This window comes from Balaenoptera physalus, assembly GCF_965194825.1.
Source record: "Balaenoptera physalus genome assembly, chromosome: 20".
Taxonomy (NCBI): Eukaryota; Metazoa; Chordata; class Mammalia; order Artiodactyla; family Balaenopteridae; genus Balaenoptera; species Balaenoptera physalus.
The window spans coordinates 65205479-65226299 of record NC_138901.1 but is presented as its reverse complement, the minus strand read 5'-3'; the positions used below and the strand labels follow the sequence as shown (position 1 = coordinate 65226299).

The window sequence follows — 20821 nt, the reverse complement described above, 5'->3', positions numbered from 1 at the left end:
AAGGCTGGAGAAACAGCGGGGACTCTAGTTCCAGTGTGGAAGGAAGACAGGGAGGGTTTCAGGCAGCGGGGTCAAAAGGCCTAATTCTGGTTTTGAGACCCCTCTGGTCCTGGGTGGAGGGTGGGCTGTGGGGGGATGGGGGTGTCCTTCGAGGCCCCACCGCTCTGACCTTGGCCCCTTGACACTGAAGAGAAGCCCGCTTCCGACGTCCTCCCAAGTCGCAGGAGGTGGACCTGGGGATAAACCGGGGCAGACCCTCTGGCCAGGCTATCCCTCCAGCCCGGGAGGGCGGAGGCATCTGGGTCAAAGGAGCAGACGTGAAGTCCGTGAAGTCCGCAGCGGGGGCTGGGGGCTTGAGGCCTAGCTCTGACCCCAGCTCAGATAACTACCCTCCCATTGCCCTTGGGCAAGTCCCTCACTGACCCTGAACCGACTTCCTCCAGAACAGGAAGCCCGGGCCCTGATCCTGATTCCCCGCCCACCCCACGTGTACCGGTTTTCAGGCGGATTCTCTCATCCTCAGGGAGGCAGGAAAGAGCAGAGGCAGCCAGTGGTGACGGCCACACACAGAGGGGGTCCTGGCTGCGTCGCCCCTACCCGAAGACCTGTGTTCAAACAGGAAGGCACGGGTCCAAAGCACTCGCTGCACGAAGGGCTTCTCTCCTTCATTCTTTTCAACAAGTCTGCGAGCTGGCCGTTGTTAGGAACACCCTTTTCCACCGATGGAGAGACTGAGGCCGGAGGGGAAAGGAAGCCACTACTCCAGATCACTGAGCAAGCGCGTGGCCTGGCGTCTGACCCGGGGTCCCAGCCAGGACAGGCCCCGAGGGACTCCTGAGCTCCGGCTGGGGCCAGGTCCTCCTGCCCAGAGGCCGGACCTGTCAGTGCTGTGGAAATAGCTCTCAGGGGAGCGGGGGAGGCCACAACTGGCTTAGACTCCGGTATTGGGGTCGCAGGGAAAGCTTCAGGGCCAGGGGAGGAAAGCCCCCACCCCACATAAAGCCAACCATCTCCAGGTCCGACTCACGGGACATCTGCCAGGAAGTCCTCGCAACCACCCCAGCCCCTCCCATCACCCGGCTTCTTATCCTGTGGTCTGGAATGTCATCTGGACCCCACGGCATGAGGGCCCCGGTCCTTCACTGACACAGAGGAGGTCTCCACTCAGGGAATGTTTGGGCAAAGGGAAGGACTCTCTCCCTGGGGGCTACTTCCAGAAGCCACCGGAGCCCTCGGGGCGACAACACTCTCCTTTGCCCGGAACGGGCTGTGCACGTGCACGCTGCTCTCCGCGATGGCGGCACCTGCCTGCCCTCCGGCCCCATCGCCCCAGCCTCAACCACCCCAGCGCCCGCAGGCCACCCGGCTTCCTGTCCGCCGGTGAGAAGCAGGGCTGCCTCGAGCTGGGGGCCCAGACCGCGCCTGCCCTGCCTTCATCAAACCCTTGCAGAAGAAAGGAAAGGGGAGCACGGGCCCGGGGAGGGCAAGGCAGGGGCGCGAGTCCAGGCAAGGCGGGCGGTCTGGCACACTCGGGCCGCGTGGAGAGGACGGTGGTGGCGGGGGGCGGGAGGGTGAGGGCGTGTGCGACGGCCTGAAAAGAACGCGGGGGTCCTCGAGGAGGCCAGTTCTGTCCTCTCTCCCCTCCCCCGCCGGCCTCTGGGGAGCCCCCCCCAGCCCAGGACACGGCCGGGGGGGTGAAGGCAGCACGAGCACCAGCACCCGCCGCGCCAGGCGGGGCCTTTCAAACACACGTCTGCACGCAGTGGCACTCTGAGAGATCAAAATGGTTTAATGCGGTCTAGTCTTGTGGCCTACGTCTTTAGATACTGCTGTGTATTGAAAATAACATGAAAATTCTCCAGTTTCACCATTTAAAATAGATTTGACATCGATTTGACCTGTGCAGGGGCCTCCTTCCCGCCAGGCCCCCTGCCCCCGCCAGGACCCTAGGGTGGCACAGCACCAGCAGGTACGGGGGGGCAGGGGGCGCCATGCTCTGAGACACTCGCCCATCTCGACACACTACCTCCGGGACCCGGGCGGGTCTGCGAACGCACACACGCCACCCCCAGCAGGCAGGCACAGCCCTGCTGACGGAGCCCGGCACACACACGGACGTGCGTTCGTGGACAAATGCACACAGGCCTCCTACATGCAACTGCGTGCAAACGCTCACCTTTGGAGGCCAAGTCCTCACATACACGTGTAGCTGTCACCTTGTGCCCGGGTACACAGAAGCCTCACCCTGTCACACGTGCTCCACGCCTGCCCACGTGGACAGAATCGGGGCAGAGGGCTGGTGGGACCACGGCCGGTGTCCGCCCTGAGTACTGTGTGCCCAGCCCCACAGCCTGGTAAACATTTAAACCAACGCCTGCGTATACAACGAGCACACAAACAGACCTCTGGGTAGGTACACACATAACTATGTGAGCCTGTGTGCGTTTACACACATGTATACATCATGTATAGACACCATCAGCCCAGGCTCACACACGTGTACGGAGCTCGTCGTGGGCACACATCTGCACAGCACTCCCATGTACACTCGGGCACTTACAGGAAAAGCCATAATTGCACACGTTTTACCGGCACACGGATGAGATGATTCCACACGGGAATTCACGCCTCGTTGCTCACACGCGTATTTTGTCCCCAGGCCCCGCCCCACGTAAGCAGCTCAGCGTCTCAGGGCGGAGGGCGCCTCAGCCAGCTCCAGCCTCTGCACCACTGGGTCCAGGCTGTCGAGAAACCTCCCGGAAACACCACTGCCGGGGGCGGCGGGCTCGGGAGCAGGTTTGTACACCCACCCGCTCAGCACACAGGCCACACGTAACATACACGCGTGCTCGGCGCACACACAACACACGGCACAGCGCACACTCACTGGGTTCGCACGTTCCACGCCCCACACACGGGCACACGCACCCCAGGGACCACGTGATCCTGCCTCTGCACACACGGCTCCCCCCATCCGCCCTCCCGCTTCAAGGGCACTGAAGAGGGAGGCTATTTTGGTCTTCAGCACAAGCAATAAATAAATAAATAAATAAATAAATAAATAAACCCAGAGGAGGCAAAAAGAGGGCAGCGGAGTTTGAAAACGCAGCATCTGCCTTTGGTGAGAGATGAAAGGCAGCTCGGGGAGGCCCTCCTGCAGGGTCTGCGGCCTGAGCCGTCCAGCGTGGGCCTGGGAGGGGGACAGGCCCGAGAGGAGGCGCCCCAGGCCACCCGAGACAGCTAGGGCCTTGGGGGACCCAGGGCCCCCGGGGCTCTGCCCTGGTGGGGTGAGTGGAGGGCTGGCCCAACAGGACCATGTGCCAGCCCCGAGCGACCAGGGCCACCTGCCACCCACCTGGCAACCACAGGGACTCCACATCACCGCCCAGGACTAAGGCTGAGGAAGCAGGGGCTCAGGCCTGGAAGGGGCAGAGGCCTGTCCAGCAGATCCTGAGAGGAACGAGGCCTCTGCCTGCCTCGGGCTGACCCTTCTGACTCTTCCTGACCGGAAGTTAGGGTGGCGTCCGAGGCCCGGGCAGGGCTTTCTGGGTGGGAATACACAGCCGGTGCCCGGACCCTGCACGGCCCCTGACTTCAGGGCCAGGCCTCCCGCTGTTGCAGGGGCTGGAGGAGGGGAGAGGCAGAAGCCCCCACTGCAGCCCCTGGCCCCTCCTTGCCCCTCGCCCATCTGCACTCGGCCTCTGTCTCCCAACTTGGGCCGGAGCCCTGGCATCTCCTGGTGGTGAGCTGGCCCGCGGCAGCCTGGATAGGCAGGCTGGGGCTCTCTAATGACTGACCGGCTTGGTCATTTGTGAGGACAGCGCTCTCAGCAGTCCTGGGAGGGGCCCAGGCTCCGCCCTGACAGCTGTTTCCTTCGCCAGGAACGAGCCTGCGTTGGGCAGCTCTTGGGCTGGCAGAGGCAAGAGCCAGTGACAAATCAGGGGGCCCGAGCCGCTCCCTGACCGAGGTGCCCAGATGTGGGTGCTGACCAGCCCACGGCTCTCCTAGGACGTTCCTGTGCGTTCGGCACCAGGGCACAGCCTGGCTGGGCCCCACCCAGGCTCACCTCTGCTGCCCACCTTGGCGGGATGGGTGCCGGCTCGGCCTGGCCTCCGCAGACAGAGGGCCATGGTGGAGCCGGGGGCAGCACGGAGGATGGGTGAGTCCAATAAAAACAGTGACAACTGGAGCCAGACCCCCCAGGGTCTCTAAGGCACGACTCATGCTGGGGCCCCGCGGGGACGGGCTGAAACACTTCCTTGGAGTCGGGGAAGCTGGCCCCCCTTCCCACGGAGCCATCCACCCCTACGTTCCCCAGCTGGCCCTCTCTGGGGAAGGGGGTGGAGGCCACGGGGCAGAAAAGGAGGGAGAATCCGGCGGGCTGGGGTCGTGGAGGGTGGGTGGGGCTGGGTGGGGGGGGAGCAGACCTTCCACCGCAGGCAGGTCCCATCCTGGCCCTGAGATGCACCTCAAAGGAGGTACAGAGTCAAACTTAAAAAGCTCAGACTGGATTCTTCCCGGCCCTGACTCCCACCCCAGTGACACTGAAAAGCTTTTGTTATGATCATTAACAAGGTCTTGGTTTTGCCATCACAAAGGAAATCCACTTCACCCCGTGAGCACAGAGCACAACGTGGTGGGGAGGCGGGGTTGACCTCCGTGCTTGCCCTCAGGCCACGTGCCCGGCCTTCATGGAAGAGAGGCCAGCCCAGCCTCGGGAACCTTCTGGAAACCCCACCCAGCTACTTGCATCCTGGCAGACTAATGGAATTCTAATTGTCCTTTCCCACCCCCCTCAAATTATAAAACTTTTTTTCAATCACATGTTAATTTTTTTTTGTAAACAGTCTTAAACTAAGGTTGAGAAAGCCAAAACCCGGTGTTTCTCCCCAAGTTAAAAACCAGCGAGGTGCACTGCAGCCTGCCGGCCTTCGCCCACAGAGGCCGGGCAGCTGGTGAGCCGTTTCTGGAGAGGCTGTGGCTCCCCCCTGAGGCAGAAGCCCCCAGCTCCTGTGACCCGGCCACCTCCCCCCCGCTCCCCTGGAGGCCACCTCCCCGCCCCCAGGCCTGCTCTGGCCTCAGAGGCCACTCAGGCCACCCGCTCTCCCACCAACATTCCCAGGCCGCTGTGAAGAAATGTAAAACATCTAAAACGCTACTGAGTCTGCAATCAGGGCCCAAGCCCATTCCGCTCTGGCCCGGGGCCCTCGCGGGACTCGGGGCCTTTCCCCGGCGGGGCAGATGCTGCACCTTGGCCGCTGGCGGCTCAGATCTCGGACTCCCGTCTGTAGGGCCGCTGATCGAGGGCGGTGCCGGCCTGGGGTCTGTCAAAGTCGCGCCTGGCCTGGGGGCCGTGGCCGTCCTGCTCTCCATCCGCCTCGTCCTCCTCGTCACGGCTCAGGAAGGCCAGCTCGTTCTCGTAGCAGAAGGAGTTGGCGCTGGGCAGCAGGAACTTGTTCTCCACCAGGTCCTTGGCGCTGCAGCGGGGCGTGGACGGCACCTCATATGTCTTGTGGAAGTGCGAGTAGTCGATCTTGTACTGGTTCTTCTCCTCGAAGAGGACAGGCTCGAAGCGGTGGCCCCACAGGATCTCGTTGGCCAGGTAGGAGCTGCGGGCCTGTGTGGTCATGGCCGTAGCCTCCACCATGCCCTCCAGGATGACCACAATCTCAAAGTCGTCCGTCTCCAGGTCCTGCCGGCTGATGCCAAACAGCGGGCTGGCCTCGTCGATCTCGTGCAGGATGGTGATGGGCGACACGAGGAAGATGCGGTCCAGGCCCTTGTCGAAGCCGACGTCGATGTCGATCTGGTCCAGCGGGATGTACTCACCCTCCTCCGTGACCCGGGGCTTGATGAGCTGGGCCCGCACGTGGGCCTCCACGATGTGGCTCTTGCGCAGGTTGCCCACGCGCCACATGAGGCAGAGCTTGCCGTCGCGCAGCGCCACTACCGCGTTGTGGCTGAACAGCAACGTCTGCGCGCGCTTCTTGGGCCGCGCCATCTTGGCCATGATGGCGCCTATCATGAAGGAGTCGATGATGCAGCCCACGATGGACTGTGCCACCACCATGAACACGGCCACCGGGCACTCCTCGGTCACGCAGCGCAGCCCGTAGCCAATGGTGGTCTGCGTCTCAATGGAGAAGAGGAAGGCCGCCATGAAGCCGTGCACCTGCAGCACGCAGGGCGTGCGGCCGCGGCCCTCAGCCGGCTCCAGGTCCCCGTGGGCCACGGCGATGACCCAGAAGATGACGCCGAACAGCAGCCAGGAGGCAAGGAAGGCCAGCGAGAAGATGAGCAGCATGTAGCGCCAGCGGATGTCCACGCAGGTGGTGAACATGTCGGCCAGGTAGCGCTGTGACTTCTCATCCATGTTGGCGAACTCGATGTTGCACTGGCCGTTCTTCTTGACGAAGCGGTTCCGGCACCTGCGCCGAGTGTGCACCTTGCCATTGCCGAAGCCGTTGGCGCCCGACATGGTGACCAGGTGCAGCCCGTCCTCCTCGGACGACACGATGCTGTAGGGGTTGGCACGGCCAGATGCGGTCATCCCGGGGGCGGGGGCGGTGGGACCCCAGCTCGCCCCCGGGCCGGCTCCAGGCGGGGCAGCTCCTGCAACAGAGGGGACAGCGGGCTGGCAGTGAGGCCGGCAGCGGCCACCCCGCCTGCGCCTCCACCCCGACCCGGCCTCACCCACAAGCAGCTCCTGGCCCTCCCTTCCACCCCATCCAGCTCCTCGGCCACCTCCACTCTCCCGGCTGCTCCAGACGAGAAGCCTGGGTTCTTCCTCAGTTTCCCTTTCTCCCACCAAGGGCTCTGCTTGCAAAGATATTCAGGATCCAGGCCCTTCTTCTACCTCCCGGCCTGGGCCCCTGGCATCACCCGCCGAGAGCAGCATGATGGCCACCTCGCCAGCCTCCCCATTCCCACCCCGGTGCCAGTGCCCACGGCGGCCACCAGGAGTCAGTCCATCCTCCGCTGGGGCCCCTCAGATCCCTCCAGCCTCGCCCTTGCTCGCTCTCAGGCCCACCTGGACACCCTCCCCCCAGGCCCTGGCTTCTATGCCACAAGGGTGTCTCCGGGCCTCCCTGCACCTGGGAAAACTGTGCACCCCACCCAGGACCCCACGGTAATCCCACTGCACCGACCTCTGACCTCGTAACGGTAGTAATAACAACAGCAATGGCTCGCTGGGGCTGCACCCACCGTCCCAGCACGAGACCGTGAGTCCCTGAGCGCACGGGGCTTGCTGTTTGTTCGCTGCTGTCTCACCCCCAGGGCCTAGACCTGGGCATGACAGACACCTCAAGCCGGGCCCCACCCATCCTCCTGAGGCTCACGCTCTCCCCGCAGGTGCCCACTCTCGCTGCCCATGTGCTATGCTCATGGCCACCCCATCACCAGACGTGGCTAGGAGGCGGCCCACGAGCCAGCACCCAGGGGGCTCACTGACTACGGACCTCAGCCCGGGGGCCTCCGCCACCCCGCCTTCCTCCGCGCTAAACAAGAGCAGGTGGGGAGCTCTCAGAAGACCCCTGTCCTCAGCCCACTCGGCAGAGCACCGGGCTGGCACACACACTCACACACAGGGCGGTCCCAGGGCACGCTCCACGGCACCGCTGCCTGGTCTCACGGCTGGGGGCAGGCACCCAGGCCCCAGACGCGCAGGCCGGTGGCCACCCCTCCCCCGGTGCCCCGCTGGCTCTGGGCTGGCCTGTCAGTGCCCGGCTGAGGCATCTGCAGACCGGAGACCCCGACACCACTTGGCCCCGCGGGCACTGAGGCCGTCTGGCCGTGCGCGTCGGGTGCCCCGCGGGAATGGCGTGGCAGGGCGCTGAAGAGGTGGGCCTGTGCCCCCTACGGATGGACCCCACGCCCCCCGACCCCCACCAGTCGCACGACGAGGTCAGAGTGCTCACGTGTGATGGGACGCCGAGGCCCCAGAGAAGGTCCAGGGCGGCCCGGCCAGGAGAGAGGAGGCGGCCGCACCGGGACCCGCCCTGGTCTGTGGGACGGGGTGACCTCTGACCTCCGTTCCAAACACTCACGGCCAGCCAGGCTGCAGACCCCTCCCAGGGTGTGTCACTGGGTCCCCGGGTCTGGCAGGCACAGGGCGCTCCCTGCTGCCTGGACCAGCTTACCCACCCACAGGGACGGCAGGCCAGACGTGGCAGCAAACGCTCCTGTGTCACCCTCTCAGAAGCCCAGGAGGCAGCTACCGTGGCTACTTCGACCCTCTGGATGGCGGCTCGGAGAGGTCAAGCGGCTTCCGCAAAGCCACACAACCACGAGGCAGGAGAGCTTGGCTCAGGGCCACTGCTGTCTAACACAAGGTCTCCCACCGCGGGGACCCCAGGCTCTGCGGCGGCCTCCGCTCAGGCTGCCATCCTTCCCCCACGGCTGCTCCAGCCGACAGCCTCCCCCTGGGTCTGAGGCGCTGAGGCCTCAGGCCGTAGTGGTGGACACGGCCCCTGCCTGCTCCAGGAGCCGGTGGGGGTGGGAACCCCGTAGACTGTGCCAGGAGGACAGCCCAGCCCTAGACTCCTGGGCCTTCCAGGGGGAGGTGGCCAGGCCTGGGGCACGCAGATGCCAGCAGCAGGCCACCGGATCGCCGGGGCAGGTCTGTGTGGCCGGGAGGCCTTGAGGGACGTCCAGCGGGTCATGGCTGCTCCAGGTGGGGCTCTGAGCAGCTCAAGGCCTGCGGGGGACAGAATCGCAAGACTCAAAGGCCAGAGGAGCCCAGCCTGGCACACTGCTCCCAGCAGCTGGGCAGCTCGCAGACAGGTGGGCGTGCCACAGTGACCACTGGCACCTCTGCCTGGGCTGGGCACCGGGGCCACACCCAGCCTGTGCTGCACGTTCCTGGGAACCCCTCTTGTACTGGTCTTCCTCCTAAAGCCACAGAGGAAATCAACAGGTCACATTCGCAGCCACTGCCCCACTTCTCAGAGCTGGAAACTGGTACTCGGAGCAAAGTCACCTGTGCAAAGTCCCCTGAAGCCAAGGAGCAGAGACACAGCGGGCGGCTCCGTGTGCACGCGTGTGTGCATACGTATGCGTGCATGAGATGCCAAGGGTGGGGGGGTACCTCGCGGGCGCTTGGTGAACACACCACCACAGAGGAAGGCCGAGAAGAGGAGCCACAGTAGCAGCCCCGGCACCACAAACCCGCCAAACGTCCAGGGACCCTCCACACACCCAAGGCAAGAAGGCTACAGGGCTCTGTGGTCTTTAAGGGCTCGGTTTAAGAAATGTGAGGGACTTCCCTGGCGGTCCAGTGGTTAGGGCTCTGCGCTTCCACTGCAGGGGGCCCGGGTGTGATCCCTTGTCGGGGAACTAAGATCCCGCAAGCCGTGTAGCGTGACCAAAAAAAAGAAAGAAAGAAAAAGAAATGACGGACAAGATTCTCAACCAGCGACGTGCGGTCCCATGTGGCTCCTGCTCAACGGGTACATACAGTTAGATCAGATAGAAAGGAAACTAGATCTGCTTTGCTGGAAGAGGCTTTAGCAAGCAAGGAGGCTGGCAAGCAAGGAGGCTGGCTCCCCATTTTATAGATGGGAAAACTGAGGCTGAGACTTGTCCCAGGTCACAAAACACCTTGTGGGCCAGGATGAGATAGATGGTAAAGACAATAATTAAGACTACGTTGGTCGGACGCCCAGGTTGGCCAGTGGGGGTCCCAGGCGTTGCTGGGAGGGAAAGGGGAGAGAGGCACTAAGGTCCCCTACCTGAGCCAGCCTAGGCGACTTCAGCACTGGAGACTGGGAGTGAGGCAGGCCCAGCAGGCTGGACCCAGAGACTCCGAGGGGAGGGGGAGCTGTCCCGAGCCCGGCGTCTCCAGGGCCCCCGTCCCTGCCCCGCCGACCACAGCGCTTGTGCACACAGCCTCCCGGCACCCGGCAGGCTTGGCGCACCAGCAGGGTCTGGGCTGGGAGCTTTTAGGGAGGCAGCTAACACATAACCTGCGGGCCAAGAGTCATCGCGAAGTGCCCCCGGATGGAGCGGGACACCCCATGCCAGGTCCCCCGAGGCTCTGGGCCTCAGGTTTCAGCAACGTCCGGAGGAGACCAGGGCAAGGCCAAGAAAGCACTGGCTAGTCGGATCAATGGAGGGGGCACCGAGGAGGAGCTCAATGTCCCCCTCCCTCGGAGGGCCTCCCAGGTGGCAGGACCCCTTCATAGGGATGAATGAGCAGAGTAACCAGTGTTTATCAAGTGCTTAGCACCTGCCAGGCACTGAGAGCTCAAGTAGCTCACGCAATCCCTTATTATGACTTTCTGGATGAGGAAACTGAAGCACAGAAAGCTTGAGTCACTTACCCAGGGTCACACAGCCTTTCAGGAGTGAGCTCCTAGTCTGGGGGTGTAGGAGAGAACTCAACCCCCCACTCCCCTAGGCCCCAAGGCCAGACTGTGGACATGACACTGTATTCCAAGCCTCAGTCCTCAGGGTCCCTGCAATGCCACGTGGTGATAAGACACAAATAACCCCAATCTGAGCACATGAAAGCAGAGGTAAGACCCTCACCAGCACCCCTGATCTGTGGCCATTCAGGCCCTGCTTGGAACATCCAGGGACAGGGCACTCACTACCTCATGGTCAAGTCCTTCCAAGTCCATGGTCTCTCGGAAGAATCCTTAAAAATCACTTGTTTCAGGGAAAGACAGCGTGCAGCCGCCTACACCTCCTCCCCAGCCCATGCCCAAGGCAGACGTACTGATCCCTCACAGGGCGTTTCCTCGCTGCACCCTGTGGTGGCCTCGGCATCTTATCCAGCTACTACCCAGCAGACTTAGCACGAGAGCTTGCAAAATCCAATCCTTCATCTGCAGGCGGGAAGACGGAGGCTCCGAGAAGGCCGCCCTTGCTCAGTCACACAGGAAGTGAGGGGCACGGGCCAGGCCTGGAGGTGCTCTGCAGTGAGGCAGGGCAGCTCCGGGGCGGCAGGCTCCAAGGACTGCGGCACCGAGGCGGGGGGGCACTCCCGGTGGGGACGGGAGAACAGGCTGGCCTCTCAGGGTCCAGTGAGGAGGCTGAGGCCGGCTGGGGAGAGCCAAGAGCTGGCCTGGACACGAGGTGGAGGGTTAGGGGGCCGACACGTCCGTTCCCCTCACTCTGGGGAGACAACGGCCATCTCCTGTGCCCGCCCACCTTTCCCAGACACATTCCCTCCCCCTCCCCCAAACATTCAGCTGGCCTCAGCCACCCACGGCCTGCAAACGTTTGGGGTCAACACTGTGCAGGCCTTCTGGGCCAGGCCCCTGCGAGGCCCCTGGGAGGCCTGAGGAGAGACGTGTCGCGTTGTGCTGGGGATGGGAATGGCCGGTGCTTGGCTGGCCCCGGGCCCTCACCACTTCGAGGCGCACCTGCCAGGTTTCCAACCACCAACACCAGTCTTTCCACCCGAAAGCTTGCTCTGCCCATGCACCGGCATGCCAGGGAGTTAATGCCCCAGGAGCAGCTCCCTACCACGACGGGCATATTCGGGGCACCTGCTCTACTCGGCCTCCCAAGGCCCCTCAGCTCCTGGGCCCTCCTCACAGGCCTCGGGGGCACCTCCACAGCGCAGACTCCTGAACCCGAGCTCCCCGGCCGTGTCCCACAGCACCACGTGGCCGGCACGCTTCTCCTCTTCTCCAAAGCTTCCTCCCCCTTCCCTCCACTCCTCCCCCCCCCCACCCCGAGTCTCCTTCTTTCTTCCTCCACCTTCTCCCCCTCCCCCTCCTCCTCCACCCCTAGGGGGTCACTGGGCAGTCCAACCACTTCCCCAGTTACCCCAGCCACAAGCAAGTCCACTCCCTTCCCAGGTCCTGTGTATTTTGTCTCCGGAATGATCAAAGCTGCCCGCCCACTCCTCGCCCACAGACACGTCCTGTGCAGGCCACTCCTATCTACACAGCAACAGGCTCCTGAGGGTTTTCCCATGGTGAGCCTTGCCCCGTGCGGGCCAACCTCCAAGTCACAGCTAATGGGAATGCTGGAAATCCTCCGATCAGTCAGGAATCAGCAGAAGCCCACCGCTTTCATGAAGTCCTTTTACATTCTCTGGCCCTGGGCTTCTCCTGTTAGGACCAGAAGCTACTTTCCACCTTGTGTGAGAGTTGGCCTTGCCTGGGCCTCATCTCTGGCCAATCTCAGAGGTCCAGAGAGGCTGGTGCAGGCCTGGCACAGTGGGGGTGCCCAGGAAATGCTCACTGTTCAGACAAAGACGAGGGATTAAGCTGCTGAACAGAGGGATGGATGAGGAGGTGGAAGAATCAATGAATGGGGAGACAGTTACATGTACAGGTGGGTGGTCAAGCGTGTGGATGGATAAACAGGGCTGACGGACGGGGATGGATGGATAGAGGGTGACTAGAGGCATGGTTCGTTTAGGTGGGTGAAAAATGGTTAGATGAGTTGGGCGAGTGGATTAGTGAATGGATGAATAGATGGATGGATGAGTGGATGGATGGATGGATGGATGGATGGACAGACAGACGGGTGAGTGAATGGACGGATGAGCGGATGGATGGATGGATGGATAGATTGAGTGGATGGATGGATGGATGGATGGACGGATGGATGGATAGACGGACGGACGGGTGAGTGAATGGACGGATGAGTGGACGGATGGATGGATGGATAGACTGAGTGGACGGATGGATGGGTGGGTGGACGGACAGATGAATAGATGGATGGGTAGGTGGGTGGCTGCATGGCTGGGGGGATGAATGGATGGAAAGATGGCTGGCTGGGTTGGGTGGGTGGGTGGGTGGGTGTATAGTTAGATGGATGGGGGGATGTGTGGAACTAATGGATGGATAATGGGTGAGTGAGAGGTCAAGCAGGCGGGTGGGTGGGTGGGTGGGTAGGTGGACACAGAGATGAGTGGGTGGGAGGGGCACAGATGAGCGTCCGGCTGGACGGATGACTGCGTGGACAGGTGCATATCCACGACCTTAATCTTACCTCTGGAATCCTGTCTCCTAAGTGACGGTGCTCACCAGGCAAGTGACTGTCTTCAAGGCTGCACGAGCAGCGGCTGCCATTTCCCAGGCACCAGCTGGAGAGGACTCAGCGGCTGGAAGACCCTGAAGTTAACAGAGCACAATTACCACTTTCCTTGGGGGAGCTCATCGGTCACAAACCTCCACACAAACCCCCATTTCTGCTTGCTTTGCCCAGGACCCCAGGGGAGGTAGAGGGGGCCTCCAGCCCATCCCAATGCCCCAAAGCTTCACAGCCCGTGAGCCTGTTCATAACAACCCCTCGGAACCAGAGAAGGGCGGAACAAGGCGGGACCCCAGAGAAAACGACTGCTGGTAGCTACTGAGTGCCCACTGCATGCCAGACACTTGGTAGTTGCTTCACGGACGTCAAGTCAGGTAAGCCTCACGACAGGGCCGTCCTGTCAGCCAGGGGCGAGGCACTTCCCTTTCCTGCCTGGCCTCCCCACGGATGTGCCTGTGAAATTCAACTGGAGGGGGAGGTGTGCGCTGAGCACAGGCCCGGCACCACGTGGCTCCGTCACCACCATCACAGCCTCCTCTGGAGCGGCGGGGCCCAGGGTCCAGTGAGCTCCCAGCCCTACATTCGAGGCCTGATCGCTCCACAGCTCCCAGTGGGAACTTCCCTGGGCCTCAGGCTTCTCATCTGCAAAATGGGTAGATCCCACCTGCTTGGGGAGGCCGTGAAGAAGGTAGACCGAGGCCCTGCCCCAGCGTCCGGTGCGCAGCAGACACACGGTAAGCACCAGCCCTCCCAGTGTTCTCTGAGGGGTCTTCCTGCTCTGACAACCATCGGGATGCCCGGCACGACGGGAAGCTGGGGCATCCCGGACCCCCCCCCCCGCCCCCGTGCGGCCTGGTGTGATGCTCTCAGGACGCGTCCAACGGGCAACGAAGCAGGAGAGCCTGAGCTCTGCAGGTGCAGGGGCCTGGCTGCCCCGCTCCTCTGTGCCACGGGTGTCATCGCCGGCAGGGGTGCCCAGTAAACGCTGGCCACAGCAACCACGGTGGCCACGGCCCCTCAGGCCCCTCAGATTCCATGGCCTGGAGACAGGCTGCACGCACTGACCACAAGGATAGGCTGAACCAAGCAGCCGGGAGGGACAGGTGTCCACTCTCTGAGCCCCGAGGTGAAGCCAGGGCAGGAAGTTCTGGCCCCCACGGCGGATGACAGGTCATGCCAGGCACCAGGGAATGTTTCCGAGGGTATTTTTATCTTGAGAACATCCTTCCCTGGGGGGTAGGGGCAGGAGAGAGACAGGGTGTCCTTGGCCCCAGGCCCCTGGAAGCAGCAGAGGACATAGACCCCTGGTGCCCTTTGCTAGAGTGGCCATTACAGACACTGCCCCATCCCTGGGCTTCCTTGGGTCCCAGGAGCAAGTGGGACCTGGAGGGTCTTGGGGTTTTCTTGGGGCTCCCAGCTCTGCTGAAACTCACTGTGTGACCTAGGGTAGGCCCCTGTCCCTCTCTGGGCCTCCCTCTGGCAGGCAAACTTTCCTGAGGGCACCAGGGACTTGGCGATGGACCAGTAGTGCCCGCCTGCAAGGGGCGCCCCCACCGAGCAGGAAGACAGCGAGTTACGCAGCAGACACAACAGGCAGGATCAGGGCCGCGGTCAGAGCCCTTGGAGCCCAGGGGAGGTGTGTGACCCAGTCGGGGGCAGGGCCTCCCTGGAGAGAGCCCGGCTGAGACCGACCACAGCGCGGCGCAGGGCACTCAGGGTCCCACAGGTCAGGGTGCACATCGGCTCTGCTCTTCCCACACTGGGCCCCGGGCAAGCCCCACCCAACTCCGAGCCTCCCTGTTCCTACCTGCAAACGAGGGGGCTGGCCCTTCCGGTCCCAGCACTCAGGATCCTAAGGATTTGGGGCTGAGGCGGGTATAGAGAGACAGGCAGGGGCACCCCTTGTCACCCTAATACCAGTGAGGGCGGAGGTGTGCTGAGTGCCTGTGGGCACAGGCATTGCACTGACGCCTGCAGAAACGGAGGCTCGGAGAGGCCCTGTGAGTCATTTTAATGAGCTTGGACTTGACCCCAAGGGCACTGGGGTGCCAGAGAAAGTATAAATTCTGGGGTAATACGGCTTGCGTTCAAATCTTGTCTCTGTCCCTTCCTGGGTGACCCTGGGCAAGTCATATAACCCCTCTGAGTCCAGTTTTCTCACCTGTGAGATGGGATTAATAATGTTATCTGTCTATGGGTTCATGATGGGGTTTCATCAAGTTAGTACAAGGAGCTGGAAATGTCCTGGTCCCCCACGCCCTCCCCTCATCACATCTCTGAGCCCCTGACTCACTCTGAAGAGGGGCCACAGGTCGCTGGAGGGCCTGGACTGGACCTTACCTCCAAGCAGGAAGGAGAGACCAGATGGAGAGGATGGGAGGGACCCAGTGAGCAAAGGCACCATGGTGTCTATTTTTCTTACAGCTGTAATTTTTCAAGCTTCAACTTAATTCAAGCCTCAGACATTTTCTAAGTGTGCAGAGGAGAGCATGGACCTGAGATAGTGGCAAGAAACAGCCTGGGACAAGAAAGACCATGAAAGAAAAGGCTGGAAAATTTGCCAACATAAAAATATTTATGACATTGCTTATCAAAACCCATTATAAGCAAAATAAAAGGTAAATGATAGATGTTTGTTATAAAAAGGATTGATGTACTTAATATATAAAGGGTTCTTATAAATCAACAAGAAAAAAGGACACGGTAGGAATGATCGTGTGATCCCGCGATCCTCAGTGGGTGACGTCTCAGGAATGTCCACACCTAGAGCCTCGGCGTGAGCTGGCCCCTCACCATGGAAGGCCCCGCTCTGCCTTCCATCTTTCAAGCTCAAAGCATGCCTCCTCTACGAAGCCTTCCAAGATTTCCCTGGAGCTCCTCCCGCTCCTTGCCAGGTCCCCACAACATCTTTCTTGGACCCCTGGCACCAAATGCCTAGCTTCTGCCGAGTGCCTGGCATTGCATCTGAGAATGTTCCAGGTGAGATGGCCCAAGCGTCTCTGACCAAGGAGGAAGTAAGTCACGGAAAAGAGCACTGTGTCCACAGTCACCAGGCTATGAGCCACGGCTCCAAGCCCAGCATCCAGGGGTCCTGCCTCTGTCCCTCTGCGTCCAGCCACCTCCTTCCTAAGGGGCCCTCCCAGCCAGGGGCTGCCTAGCTTCACAGCAGGCTGGGCCCAGCATGAGGCCTTCCAGGCAAAGGCAGGCAGAACACGGCCTGACCCCCGGCCGCTTGCTGGGGGAGCACAGGGACAGCTGTTTTCTCAGCTTCCCTCCTCTTCCCCTCCTCACTGTGTAAGTCTGGCTTTATTTTGGGAACAGAAGATTCGCTGGGAGGGCCTGACAGACCTCTGAGCGCTGGGGTTCACCCTGGCATGGGCTGGAGGCTGTGCTCGGAGATCAGAAGTCCGGGAAAACAGGGTGGGCTTCAGCACGACCCACCACTCCACCCAGGGTCCCCTTGACAGCTCAGCCCCGGGGGCACTGCCAAGGCCTGGGCCTCCACCTGCTTACCAGACCCGCACTCGGCACTCACTCGCTCAGCAGACACCTGCTGAGCCTCCGCTATGTGCACACACGGTGCTCAGGGCCGAGATCCAAGTGGGACAAGGCAGACAAAAAACACGCTGGGGAGAAAAGAACCCGCGTCACTCCAGAGGCAGCGTGGGCATAGGAAGACCTTTCCGAGGAGGTGACATTTGACTCGAGGCCTCAGGAGGACAGAATGTGGGAACAGTGTTCCCAGAAGTGGGAACAGCAAGGACAAAGGCCCTGAGGCTGGAACGCTGCTCCACGTGTTCAAGGGACTCAAGGGGGGGCAGTGGGGCTGGAGCCGAGGGTGCCAGAAGGGAGAGAAGGTGACGGGGGAGGGAGCGCTCAGAGGGAGCGCCGTCCTGCCTGGGACACACAGCCATCAGGCCGATGGGGGCAGCCGAGCCGCCTCTTTCTCATCTGCCAGCGGCAATTACAATCCACATCCCAGAAATGGCTTTCAGAGGAAACGCTTCCGCCTCCTGCCTTGCACGAGACCGAGGCTCAGCGTGGGAAAGCACCTAGCTGGAGGGCGCCCGACCTTCTGACCCACCGCGGCCTCCCACGCTTGTGGCCTCAATGCCACACACGCTTTTCCAACCCCACAACTTGAACTGTACACGTGAACACTGTGACACGTGCTACCTCAGCTCACACTGCGGTTCCTTCGGACAGTCGCAACAGACCGGGGCTCAGAGAGGGTGAGCGCCATGCCCAGGGCCACACAGCTGGTCCACCCAGAGCTGGGTGGGAATCATCTGAACCCAGATTCAGGGCCATGGGAACAGAGACCCGGGAACTGACCACACATGTCTGGCCCTGGTGTCTCCAGGAGAAACCACAGTCTCTCCAAGGGGCTCAAGACCGCCTCCTACAGGAAGCCTTCTACCTGGCTGCCTCCCCCTCATGGCCAACTGGTGCTGTGGGAAGGCAGGGGCTGCTGAGAGCCCAAGACTGGTGGGGCAGGGGCCTGGTGTCTGGATCCTATTAGGCCCTGCTGTGCTGTGTGACCTTGGCTTGAGCCACCAGCCCTCTCTGAGCCTGCGCCCAGGAAGAGGAGGTAGATTTGCGGCGGGGCGGGGGCGGACGGGCGCGGTTCCTGGTGAAAGGGGTGTGAGCAGCAGGTCTCTGCCCCAAGAGCAGGAAGGGTGGCCACTGAGAGCCCCAGGAAAAGCTTCCTCACACCTGGAGCTTTTATTTAGCACCAACTGTGTGCGCCTCTCAACAATCCTATGAGACACTGCCCGAAGAGGAAGCAACAGGGTCAGAGAGAGAATGCAGTGCCCCAAGGCCACAGGCCAGTCAGTGCCTGGGGCTGCGCCGTCCTCAGGCAGGGAGTCCTGGAGAGGTTGTGTGCACCCAGTGGCCGGGGTGCGTGGCCAGAAGCCGGGGGAATGGTGAGGCTGCTCCCGCCTTCACCTTCACGCCAGCACCACCCTCGGCTGTGGGCCTGTGGGACCCCCCCACACCTGGTCCCGACCTCCGCCAGCTCCAGCTTGCCCTCCTCTACCTCTAAGGCACGTGTTTACATGACTAATGCCTGCCTCAGTTTCCACATCTGTAAAAGGGGCCCAATTCTACTGCCTGCCTAGTACAGCTGTTAGTCTACACACAGGGCGCAGGGTCAGGTCCACCACACAACATGCTCGTGGGTGCACACATCCTGCATGGACACACGGCCTGGGGTGTGGGTACGTGTTATTCCAGGAGCGTCGTGGTACGTACACACCTGGCCTCACTTTGTTTCCCCAAAAACAGGTTCTGAGTCTAGTATTTGGGGGCAGGTAGTTTACTTGGGAGGTGGACCCAGAGAGGTGACCAGGGAAGGGCAGCAGCGGGAAAGGAGCGCCATGGGAGGCGGGGCTGCAGCGGCCTGGAGTCTGGATGCTGTGTTTCATTCCACAGCTGTGCAGCCGCAGGCGGCACTCACACAGGGACCAGGGCACGAGGTACGAAGCCGGCGGCCCGCTGCTCACACCGGGCAGCGCACGTCTGTGCGTCCCTGCTCCCCCGCGGGAACACACGCAAAGGCACGTGGGCTGTGTCCTCACGGGAATGCATCTGTGCCTACGTCACGCCGAGGCTGGACACATGGGGTGAGTCTCCGTGCGCCTGCTCTTGCACATGTGTATGCATATGTGGGAGCTGTGTGTGCGCAGACGTGTGCACAAGGTATGGCACAGGCATGCACACATGTTCAGGCTACGTGCGTGTGCACGCACCGAAGTCCCTCACCCAACCCTGGCCGTGGCCATGGGGTGGTGGAGATGGTCTGGTCACCTTGGTAACTGGCTAAGCTGGGGCAGCCTTGCTTCAGAAGAAAAAAAAAAATCAAACCACTGAACACAAAGAGGAGAAGGAGCTGGAGGGTTGTGAGGGTGAGGCTCAGCCCCAGGCTCCGCTCACAGCTCCCACCGCAACCCACCCACCTGTCCCGACCCAGCGAGGGCCGCCACAGCCAGGACACAGGTCCCAGGAAGCAGCGGGCGGACAGTCCCTGGTGTGGGGGGTCCCTTCAGAGTCCCGGGGAGCCCACCGGGATGGCAGCAGTCAGGGACTGGGCGGGCCCCACTCTGCAGACTCACCGAGCCCCGGAAGAGGGCACCCTAGACACCAGGCGCTTTGCAAACCAGGGGACGCTGGGCCGAGCCGCCCACAGTCACCCTCTCTGGACAATGAACGCACTAACTGCATGCGCTGCCTCGTGGCCAGTGCATTAGCCCAGATCATGTGATGATTGATTCACGAGCTCTTATCCCCTTCCCATCCCCGAGGCCAGCTCACCAGCCTCGCTGCCTCTGCTGGGTGGGGAGGGAGGGCCCGGCCAGACGCTTCCCTATCTCGCTCGCAAACATTGCACGCTATTTATATCTCATCAGACAGCGTGCACGGGGATGAAACCGCCGGTGCTCCGCACCCCGCAAGCAGCCAGGAGCTGAAACCCCGACACGGGCTGCATCAGGCAGAAATGCGAGGTGCTCACACCCTTGCTCAAGAGCCTGGGCCGGACCTGCGCTCACACCTACAGGGGCTTTGCCCTACCTGCCTCCCTGTGTCCTGAGAAAGCCCTGTAAGGAAGAGTCTGCTGTTGTCCCCATCTGACAGATGAGGAAACTGAGGCTTGGAGAGCTGAAGTGACTTACCAAAGACCACACAGCCTGTAGGATGCAGAGCTGGGGACTACACCCAGCCAAGCCGCCCCAAAGCCTGGGCCTGTACTGCACAGCATTTGACCTCCCTAACTGAGTCCCAGAGCAGCCCTATGAGGGGGGCATCATTATGATTCCTGTTTTACAGAAGAGGAAACTGAGGCTCAGAGAGGTGAAGTGACTTGCCCAGGGTCACACAGCCGGGAACGGAAGCCAGACCCTGACTGATAACGTGCCCCAATCCACGCCCTGCGTGACCCCCCGGACGCGTGCAGGGAACAGCCCCAGGGGGATGAGAATGGCTCAGGGCAGTCTGTCCACGCGGCTACCAGAAGCAGAAGCCACGTGGGGCCCCTTCACGTTGTGAGGTGGCCCTGCCTCAACGCCCAGCCCTCCTTCCAGACACCAGTGGAGGGCAGCTTGCCTGGTCCTGGTACCTCCAAGGACCCAGCTACCAGCACAGGGACGAGGGTGAAGGGCCCTCGAATCCTAGTGCTGACCTCTGGTCATCACCGTCACAGAGCAGGGGCCCCCTCGCCCGGCCACATCAGCATTCGAGCAGGGGACTCTGGAAACGCGCTGCCGACCTCCACCCCCTGGGCATCCCGCGACCCTGGCTCCTCCTGAGACCCTGGGAACCGAGCCAGCTAGAGCTCCGGAGGGCAGTGCGGCCACCTCTCGGCTCCCCAGCGCCCTCATCTGTGAGACAGGCACTAACAGGCCCTCTGGGGCGGGGGCATTCGAGACGTGGTACCCAGCACAAGGCCTTCACACAAGAACCCCTCAGCAAGTGGTCAGGCCGTTGGATTTCACGTCGTTGGCAAAGCACGAAGCAGCCTACCCGCTGAACCACAGAGCTGCACGGGCTTTGCGGGGTGCCAGTTCTGAGTTCAAATTCCAACTCTGATTCCTTGGCTGTGTGTCTCACGCACCTGGCAGCCCCCCTCTGAGCCCTGGTGTCCCTGCCTTCCCCACGGGCCTGTCCAGGTGTGCTCCGGCCTCAGCGAGCACTTGAGAGCCAAATAGCCCCTCACCCCACCCGACTCCAAGGCCAGGGCAGCTGGCACCTCTGAGCGACACCTCGGCCCGGGCCTGGCCTCGGGGGCCCAAAGAGCGACCACACGACGTATCCCCTCACCCCCAGC

At 62.1% G+C, this 20821-nt stretch overlaps 1 protein-coding gene across 3 annotated transcripts in view; it reads right to left on the bottom strand.

Moving 5' to 3' along the window:
* Positions 1–1769: 1769 nt before the first annotated feature.
* Positions 1770–20821, bottom strand: part of KCNJ12 (potassium inwardly rectifying channel subfamily J member 12) — a 36362-nt gene continuing 17310 nt past the window's right edge. Inside the window, exons 2-3 of one of the 3 annotated variants that reach the window (XM_082442682.1) lie at positions 12955–13076; positions 1770–6612 (exon numbers count right to left, since the gene is read on the bottom strand). In XM_082442682.1, coding sequence (XP_082298808.1) covers positions 5267–6550 — 1284 coding nt within the window. In that variant the 5' untranslated portion in view covers positions 6551–6612; positions 12955–13076 and the 3' untranslated portion in view covers positions 1770–5266. Of the gene's footprint in view, positions 6613–9731; positions 9927–12954; positions 13077–20821 lie in introns of those variants that run through there. The other 2 variants (XM_082442683.1, XM_082442684.1) reach the window with 2 other exon arrangements.